The sequence below is a fragment of the Hevea brasiliensis genome, chromosome 8 (assembly GCF_030052815.1).
Source record: "Hevea brasiliensis isolate MT/VB/25A 57/8 chromosome 8, ASM3005281v1, whole genome shotgun sequence".
NCBI lineage: Eukaryota > Viridiplantae > Streptophyta > Magnoliopsida > Malpighiales > Euphorbiaceae > Hevea > Hevea brasiliensis.
The window spans coordinates 92976846-92987017 of record NC_079500.1 but is presented as its reverse complement, the minus strand read 5'-3'; the positions used below and the strand labels follow the sequence as shown (position 1 = coordinate 92987017).

General features: G+C 29.8%; 1 protein-coding gene across 1 annotated transcript; it reads right to left on the bottom strand.

The window, feature by feature from the left end:
• Nucleotides 1-8492: 8492 nt before the first annotated feature.
• Nucleotides 8493-9646, bottom strand: LOC110659825 (chlorophyll a-b binding protein 6, chloroplastic). The gene is made up of 4 exons (XM_021817868.2): nucleotides 9391-9646; nucleotides 9204-9306; nucleotides 8799-9087; nucleotides 8493-8714 (listed from the first exon to the last, which is right to left on the bottom strand). The coding sequence occupies exons 1-4, from the start codon at nucleotides 9576-9578 to the stop codon at nucleotides 8563-8565; spliced, it is 732 nt and encodes a 243-aa protein (XP_021673560.2). The 5' UTR covers nucleotides 9579-9646; the 3' UTR covers nucleotides 8493-8562.
• Between the last annotated feature and the right edge of the window lie 526 nt (nucleotides 9647-10172).

Sequence of the window (10172 nt, the reverse complement as noted above, 5' to 3'; positions counted from 1 at the left end):
TTGGAAACTTACATCGGGAATCCAATGGTAAACCACACATGTTATCTAAAGGCATATAATTAAATGAATTAAAATAACATGTGGTAATAATTAAATTTAAAATATATATACAAAGAAAAAAAATAAATTTTAATTAAATTTAAAAAACCTTCCCATCCATTGCCATCTTTATCCATAAGTGTGCCAAGGAAAATAAGCCACTTGTATTGTTGACCTTATACAGCTGTCATTTTTCTCTCTTCAAAAGTTAATTGATTCTTTTTTATTAAAATATTTTATATAAATAAATATAAAATTTTAAATTAATCTCTCATATATTTAATTATTAATCCTTTTTCAATAATATAAAAATAAATTGATTTGAATTTAATAACTATTTTTTATACATAAAAATATTAGTTAAATTGATTTAATATTATTCTAATAAATTTTTAAATAACTTGAAAATTAATTTGAAATTTTTATTTTTAATATGCAAATTTTTTGGTATGTTGACCTCAAAAAAAAAATTTTTTTTAGATCTGCTACTTATTAAACTCATATTTATCATTTTTGTTTGATTTTGATTCTTTATAAAAAAAAATTAAACTAGAATTATATCAAATTAAAAATCGATTTCATACATATATTTTTTAATTTTTTTATATATAACTTAATTTATTTTTAATTATAAGTATATATAATTTAATATACTTTTTATTTTTTAATTTTTTAAAAAATTTTAATCATATATGTATTAAATTATTTTATAATTCTAAATTATATGATTAATGCTTTTAGTTCTTAAATATATCTATATATTTTATTTAAAAACTATATAAATAAGAAATAGGTAAAAGATAATATAATATATTTATTAAGGAGAGTATATATATTATATTTTTATATTAATATTATAATTTAAAGTTTATACTATTATTTTTATTATTGTTTTGATGTTACAAATTTAGGATTGCTATAAGAATGCTATAATTTTAAATTCAAGGATCAAGATTTATAATAAAATTGAAATCGAAATCGAAACAAAATTAAAACTAAAATTGAAATCAAATTAAAACTAAAATCATATCGAAATTCGTTAAAATTCAATCAAATCGGAACTGAGTTTAATTCAAAATCTAATTCTTAAAAATTTAAAAAAAAAATCAAACACCCCTAATTATGATCTCTCTTTCCCTCCCACGCAAGAGCACACGCACACATAAACACTAACGATGATCCCAAAATGCCATGCAAAGATTTTCATAAACAGAATATTCAAGATTGAAGAAGAATGATGAGTGTATAATATTGATTGGCGCCTTGGCGGGTTGATTTATATAAAAGGGAAACATGTTTCGTAATATGAATGAAATCTTCATCTTTTTTGTTTTTTTATTTCTCATTTTCTTCTATATCTCTTCCCTTTCCTATTTCATTTCTCTTTTGGATTGCATCAGAGAATAAAAATAATAGGATAGTAAAGAAGAAGAAGATCATGAGAATTATTACATATACGGATATCAAGTTAAAACATCTAAAGTACAGGTGATAATGTAATTGACAGTAACTGCTGGAAATTGCCAAAGAAAAGTAGAATTGCTATGAGAGAGCTTCCAAGTAAAATTTTCACACCAACACAAGGAGCTAATACCCTTTCCCACAACAATTCCCCCAGTTACTCACAGTTGGCAACTCTGTTAGAATTGTGGCCACTGGCTTGCTTGCCATCATTGTCTCCATTTTCCGAACTTTTTCTTCCTGCTATTGAACAACTTTTCACAATCAAAGCCAAATCTTCATATATCTTGAGTATGATTTGGTTCACACTCAAAGCCAAATCTTCATATATCTTGAGTATGATTTGGCCTCTCTTTGGTGGAAGCCTTGCACTTCCTCTCTTCTCTGCCTTGCTGGTTCCGCTCTCCATTCTTGAAAGACTGAATATGGTATTTTCCAATTTTCACTATAAGAAGAAAGGAGGGCAAGATAGAGGCTTTTGAGAGTCACTGAAGGAAAAGAAACAAGAAATGAAGAGAGATATGATGGAAAGTGGGTCTAAGTAGGGTGAGTGAGCGCGTACAAAAGCCAATTTTATCACAAAGTTCTAAGCACAGCGTAAACACAACAGTACTATTCAATAGATTAATTAATAAACCCATCCATTAGTTAAATTTTCTTTCCATGTTTGGTGTTTCTCCAATATTTGTCCTATTAGTCAAGAAGATGGTTAAAATTAATAAAGAAAAAAATTATTATTTAGTTATTTTATTTTAAAAAATATATTATTTAATTTTTTATTTTTTTAATTTAATTAACTATTTAGTTTTGTCACATTTTAAAGTAATTTTTTTAATTTAATTATTCAATCTTATAATTTGAATAATGTAATTATTTAGTCATTTTAATTTTAAATACATTAGCCATTCAATCTTTATAATTTGAATAATAAAATTATTCTCTCTCCTTTACAGTAAGGACTAAATAATTCATGGACTAATAGAAATTAATTTACAACAAGGACTAAATAATTAATTTATCAAAACATAAGAACCAAATAGTAATTTTCCATTAACAAAACAATAAGAGGGTTTAATTAACTCTATATACATCTGAAGCAGGAAGTAAGTATTTATCAATATATTCTACTGCCATTGGATCATTAATTCTTGTCTAAAATTTATTCTTTTGATGGTAATCCAAGTGGGAATATTCAAACAGTAATGCACTTTCACTAGAAAAAGTCCATGCAATTGCTGTTAAACATTAACACTATGCTTGGATGAGGACAAAGAAAATAATGGCAGAAAAATAAAAAGAATACAATAATGGAAAAGGAAAATAAAGAGGAAAAATATTAAAAAAAAGTTATTTTTTTTAATAATAAAATTTTAATTTTACTTTTAAATATTAGAAAAAAAAGCTAAAAATATAAAATATTTTTATAATTTTAAATATTTTTTTCTCACTTTTTTTTCAATTTGAAGGGAAAATGAGAATGAAATCTAATATTTATTTTCCATTCAATATTTTCTTTCCTTTTTTTTCTTAATCAAATATAAATTAAATGAAAAATAAGATTATTTTTCTCATATTTTTCTTCCCCTTTATTTTCTTTTAAACCAAACACTGTGTAAAGAAAAGTGAATAAAAAGTAAAGCATGTGTCAATTTCTTTTTTATTTTAATATAATAATATAATTGTTGATTATCTTTGGACACATCCAATCTACAGAAGTCAATTATAATTTCAACTAAAATCACAAAATCTCATTAGAACCACCCTCTGCTAAAGGCCAAGTATGTGTGTTGTCAAATAGGGCTTTGTATAGAAGAAAACTTCAATTTTGCATTAATTATAATAATTGATTGCTGATAAATTCTATATTCTTTGGTTTGTTCACATTGCTAGGAAAGATAGATTTTTTGTTTTTTAATTCAGACATACTTTTCAAGCTCTTATATTGTGTTTCACAAAGCTGGAAAGCAACAGATCAGAAATCATTAGAAGAAAATTTGTGATTGAATTCACAAAAAGATTTTACCAATGAGCAAATATCCCTATTCCCACCACTCTCTTTATTTCTTTCTTTCATCATAAACTTTATATGAATGATGAATCCTCTCCAATCCACAAAACCCAATAAGCTTAATATCTTCATCATATAAAACCCACATCAAAAGTTGACTAATAATTACTATATTAAAAAAAAAACTTGGATTCTTTTGAGGGAATTCATTTATAATACTGTCCACAACCTATCCTTTACCAGTCACCAGCAATACTTCATTTCCTTACTATGAAAAGAGTTATAGCAGCCATATAGATTTAAAACATACAATTAGGGATGAGTACTGTGTGGTTTGAATCAAATAAATTAAATCGAATTGCCTTAATTTGATAATTTAATTCGGTGTTTAAGATAATTCGGTTCAGTTAAATTTTATATTTTAAGAATTTCAGTTCAATTTAGTTTTAGAAAAAAAAATCAGTTAAACCTAATTAAATCAAGCCGAATTAATTTATTAATTTTTAAATTGATTTATTTTTGTAGGGAATTTATGAATTATATGTACTTTTATATATATAAATTGTTTAATTTCATTAATTAATAGTTATTAGATTTAAATCAAGATCAAAATCATACCAAATAACTTTAAAATCAAGTTTAAATTAAAAAACTTATCAAAACTCAAAAACTAATCAATTCAAACCAAACTAAACTAAAATAGAACATTCGGTTTGATTTGATTTTTCATTCATTTCAGTTTGATTTGGTTTCTAAAATATAACAATTCGATTAATTCAAGTTTGATGGTTCAGTTTGGTTTGGTTTGGTTTGAACCGAATGCTCAGCCTTACACACAATCCTAGATCACACAATATAAAAATAAAAAATTTTTAATATAATCACTCAGTATCTTCAAACCTTATTTCTTAGGTAATTTCTAAATATCTCATAAAATATTTCATAAAAAATAAAATATATCCTATGTTATCACATAGATTTTACTTTTTATTTCAATGAATACAATATAAAATTTTCAAGTGAAATCACAATTCAAATAACTATTAGGGTTTATAATGCCTTATGTTTTCTGCCAGTAATCAGTGCCTAAGCAGAAGAAGAAAAACTAGCAATAAAAACTTCTTGACATAAAAAATAATAATAATTCAAAAGGAAAAAGTAAAGGGAATGAGGATTCTGCAATAGAACATTCATACAAGCTCTAAAACCATAACCTCTCTAAGAGTATACAAAATTTAATATACCTATTGTATAAAATGGGTAAAAAAATTCTGGGTACATGTAAATGGGAACCCAGTAGTCACACTGCTTAGATAATAATAATAATAATAATAATAATAAAACCTATATTTTCTTATAACAATGTCCCTAATCAGCTAAGTGCCCTCTTCAATATCCCCTTCAATCTGATATTCTTTATTGTTATTCAATCTCCAAATCCAGGAACTCAAGAACAATGAATATGAAACTTACAGAGCTTGATCCAGTGATAAATAAAGGAAAGAATCAAAGAAGAGGAATTGCAGCAGAATCTATCATTGGTATCAGTAATCTGAAGGACCCACTGAAGTGTATGCACTTGTAGCACCTGAGCTTCAATTTCCACCAACTTTCTTCTTCTTCTTCTTCTTCTTCTTCTTTTTTTCCACTCTAACCAGTGACACTATATTCTTTACCATCTTTCCCAACTCCCTAAAAATCCTGGCCTTAATTTGACCCCTTGGTGGAGGAATTCTAACTTCTGCCCTTTTGGGGGTGTTCTTCCTTTGATCTTCCATTGTTTATGAACTATCCAAAAATTCTAGAAACAGAGCAAGAAACAGAGGAAGAAGAAAAAAAAGGTATAAGAGAGAATTAGTGGACAAAGAAACTGGTGGGGTGAGTATTATGTATACACTGCAATGAAGAAATAATCCTTTTTGGTCAAAAGGATTCACACAATGTGAACAAGATTATAAAATTCAATCAAAGCACAGTAGATAAAATATGAAAAATTTCAAATAGTGGGTCCTTGGAAAGGCTAAGGAAACAGGTGGATTTCAATGTATTTGTAATCCTTCTAGAGTATCAGTAGTGGCCACAAGAGTTTGGTCAAAAATAACATGGAATAATAGGGAATAAAATTATTATTATTATATAAAGTAAAATTTTTTTAATTTTTATGTGATATTCATGAGATTGTGAGGCCTCTTTGCCTTTTGGGTTACTGCAAGGCTTAGGCTGTCAATGACTGTCATGTTTTAGTCTCATGGATCACAACTCATCTGCTTGAGTTGACTTCATTTTATTTATCCTGGAAGTCCACTCAACTTGTTTGGTGTTGAATATAAATTTTAAAGCTGTATTTTAGAAAATTATTCTTTTAAATATTACTTCAAAAAATAGTTAAAAAGTGATTGTTTTAATTGGTGAGTTAATGTTTCACAAAAACTAATTTATATATAAATTTTTTTTACACATAAAAATATTTTGAATATTTAATTATGATATTAAATTAATAATATAATTTATATCATTTATGTATAAGTGTTTTTATATTAAAATAAGATTATCAAAGTTTAAAAAATAGAAAATGATTTAAAATTTTCATTTAATCAATAAAATATTTTCTATTGATTCATTTTTTTAAGTACTTAAAAACTAAAAAAGTATAAAAAATATTTTTGGAAAATATTCTTTATGAAAAAATAGGGTTAAAATAATTATATATATAATTAAATGAATTGGTGAGCAAGAGTGATGCTTCAAATGCATCAAAATGCCCCCTTGTAGAAGTAAGAGATCAAACACTCAAACCATTCAAAATTCAAAGTGTGAACATGGAAAAGAGATATAGGACTTTCTTAACAAAATCTTTCAGATATGGTCAAATTCTACTATAGAAAAAGACCCCTCCCCAAAACAAAGACTACAAAACGATTGACTCCACTCAACTTAAGAGCTTAATTAGCCTCTTAAATTTCAATTATGGCTGTAATCATGAACTTAAACAATAAGCGAGGCTTTCAATTGGATTAATCATCCTCCAACCCCACAAGCCAATTCAAAATTTAGAATGTATGTACATCTAGCTGCCCCCGGATAAATCACTTTGCCATGAATGTGGGTGTTAGTGGTCCATACATTTATTAATGAGGGTATTAGTAATATAATATACACGAAGACTATAAAGGACGATCTTCAAAAAAAAAAGAACAAAATCATATTCCTTTAGCATGCATTGTCAAAACCTTGCATTTTGTTTTTCTGAACATATTATCAAAAGTCTGCAACATGGCCTTGAGATTTCAATGAATTTGAGAGGAAAGGTAAACAAAAAGATGAGTGGAAGAGTATGATTGAGGCCATACAGAGATCTTCTTCAGAAAATGGATTTCATTAATAAAAAAGGGGTTATACAGTTTCGGCTTAAAAATAGAAGTCCAATTACAAAGCAACATTGAACCCAAACATATGCAAGCCCAAGCCCCATAATACAAAACCCCAATCTATTTGGTAACCTGAACTGAAGCTCAATGATGCAATGCCGTGAAAGGAAGAAAGGAGACCAAATGGAGTATAGGGACAAAGGTCCTTCGACCAAAGGACAAGGAAACAACGATAAAGCCTGGAGAAGTCCCAGCAAAACTATTGCCCAAATGTCAACCCCCACAAACGGCAACAACAAGCAACCCAACAGAAAAGCCATGAAGCATTAGAGCATGGAGACCATATAACCGATATCACTGTCGCATGCAAGACCAACAACTCTCAAAGGATGATGAGGCAAAGCTCTAAATTGTAGCAACAGTCTTGGGGGTCAGCCATGAGAAGCGAAGCTGGCTAATGACCACTGAGGTGCCGTTATCTCCTAAAACATGTTCCCCTCCCAGAGCAATAAGTAAAGCACATGTGAAGTATTTACTTGCATGCAAGAAACTCAATCAAGACAACACAAACTCAACTGTAAACCAATCAACGTCCTCTTCGATTGGCCCTAGGTCTACCTCCAAAAACCGCTCACTCAAAACTTTATTTATGGACAAAACCCATTCGGAGGAGGGGGACGCAACCCACATCCTCAATAGGGAAGGAGGTCCCCTTGCCCAAATGGGGCAAAGGGAACTGCTGAACGGCAACAGCAGAGGCTGAGTGCCTCATATGAAGAAACTACGAAGAGGGGAAGAGTTTTATCTCTACTAGGTAGAAAGAAAATGAAACATCTCTCTATTATTGGCATACCAAATTATAAGATTAATATTCTTGATAGTTTCATCAATGTTACCAATTATGCTCCGATATCACTTTGTTAGCTATTATGCCTTTTTTTTTTTCTTGATAAATCATATCATGAACAACCTAATAGCATGCACTCATATTCACATACATGTATTATATTTAATAACATTCACTTAATTAGAAATCTCACTGATTACTATATTCATTTATTAACTCTTTATTTTCTAGATATAACAATTAATTAAGTTTATTCTCCAACACTCAAGACCTTAGTTTAATGTTACTCTTCATGCCTTCTTGGTTATTAGTTTGATAGAAAAGTGTCAAGCATTTGGGTGCATCATGCTTTTGTATTAGAGAAATATAATATTATAATCCTAAAATATGTGTTCCTAGTTTAGCCTATGAAAAAGCCTGAGAATAGCCATCAAGTACAGCATTCAATTTAGGTATAAATCAAAAGTTCTCTTACCTTATTTTATTACAATGATTAACAATTTTCTCTTCTCAAATCATATTTTGGTATAGGTTGATATCGTCTAACAAAATTAAATGGCACAAGAGGATCCATATAGCCAATCTCAACTAGTTTAGGATTGCCATATTATCATATAGAATTTAAATTGCAATATGTCATAGCGTTTAGTCGCCAAATTACGGTATGAGATTTGGTGTGCAATTATTCATCTTTCAATATGAAGTTATTATTTTGTCTATCTTGTTTATAATTCTTACAAATACTTGTAATTTTTACAGAGGCCAATGATATGGAAATTTTCGTTTCATTACAGATGGTTACAAGGGAATTTTGCAGCGGATACATTTTTTTTTTTTCTTCAAGGCATAATCGATCTGGGGATGATAATATTCCCAATGTTGTTGTGCCATGGATCAGCCAAGTGAGTTGCCAAGTTCTCCAATGGTCCAGTGCCTGGGTAAGCTGATTGTTGCACACAGAACCCTACAAATGCCAAGATTGCTAGCCGACCTACACGTCAAATTAATGGAGCCCATTACTATGGATGAACCAGATCTTGCAGTTGAAATAGGTAGGAGTTTCAGAGGTGCTTACCATTCTTGATTTCTTTGACCTTGTATTCATGGAACTTTGCAGGATCCTTGGAGTAGCCCAAAGGATCAAAAGCACCACCAGGGTACTTCCTCTTCTCAGGATCTTTCTCCATGCTGCGTTGGTGCTCAACGAAGGCAATGGAAAGGAACTCAATGGCCAAAATGGTTGGAAGGTTTCCCCATGGAACTGGTTGGCCCAAGTAGGTAGCTTGACCACCAGGAATTGCAGCCCACTCTTGTGCCTGCACCCAGTTGCCCAATCCCAAGGCCTCTGGTACTAGGACTCCAGGCTGCAACAATTCCCATCCATATCAATTATGACAAATAGCAGAAAAATTTCAAACAGGCAATTCCAAGAAAGCTGAGAAAGAAAAAAAGAAGAAGAAGAAGAAGATTAGAAACTTACAACAGCAAGCATAGCCCATCTGCAGTGGATGAGTTCAGACTCCTTGAATCTCTCAAGGTTCTCAGGGACCTCACCTAGCCGAAGTGGGTCGAACCCAAAGTCACTGAAATAAACACAAATGAATAATTTAATAAATAAATAAATCCAACTAATAAGTTCTTCCTCTACTCATAGACTAATACTATACCCAGGAGCCGAGCCATCAAGATAAGGAGGGCGGGGCTGGCCAGGCATCCAATCAGCAGACATGGTGACACGAGAGGAGCCATGGACACTAGGAAGCGGGACTGCAGAGGAGAATTTAGACTTGGAAGAGGAGAGAAGAGAAGGGAAAGCAGTGGCAATGCCACAACTCATCAATGCGTTGGTGGCCATTCTCAGAATCTGAAAGAAGTGGAGGAGAATGAGAGGTGAGAAGTGGAACAATGGAGGCAAGCCTTTCAGGTCAGTCCAAGTATATGGAAAAGAAGATGCAGGCAAAATCTAAATTTGGATTGTAATTGGCTAAGGAGACTTACCTGAAATATGTTATTGGGCCACGTTGGATTTGTTAATCCATTTGCTTGGATATGTGGAATATCCAGTGCACGTATGGTGGAGGTTGAGTGCCAGCTGCAAAAATCGTGTCCTTTTTCAGAGGAAAAATAAAATGAAATTGGAAAAAAAATCTACTTTATTGCCAATCAAATACTATTAAGGCTATAAATGAATCCAACGGAATTATTTTCAAGTTATTTAAGTTTAAATTCGTCTTTATTTGATTTATTTTTTAAATGAATCGTATTTAAATTTAATTTTTAATCTTATTTAAATTAAATTCGAGTTCATTAATATTTGACAAGTTAAAACTCCTAAATCCATTTATTTAATAGATTCGCAAGCTCACATATTAGCAATTTTAACTAAAATTATATAATTTTAAACTTATTACTTTAAATCTAATTAAAATTATATCTTAATTCTAAGTAT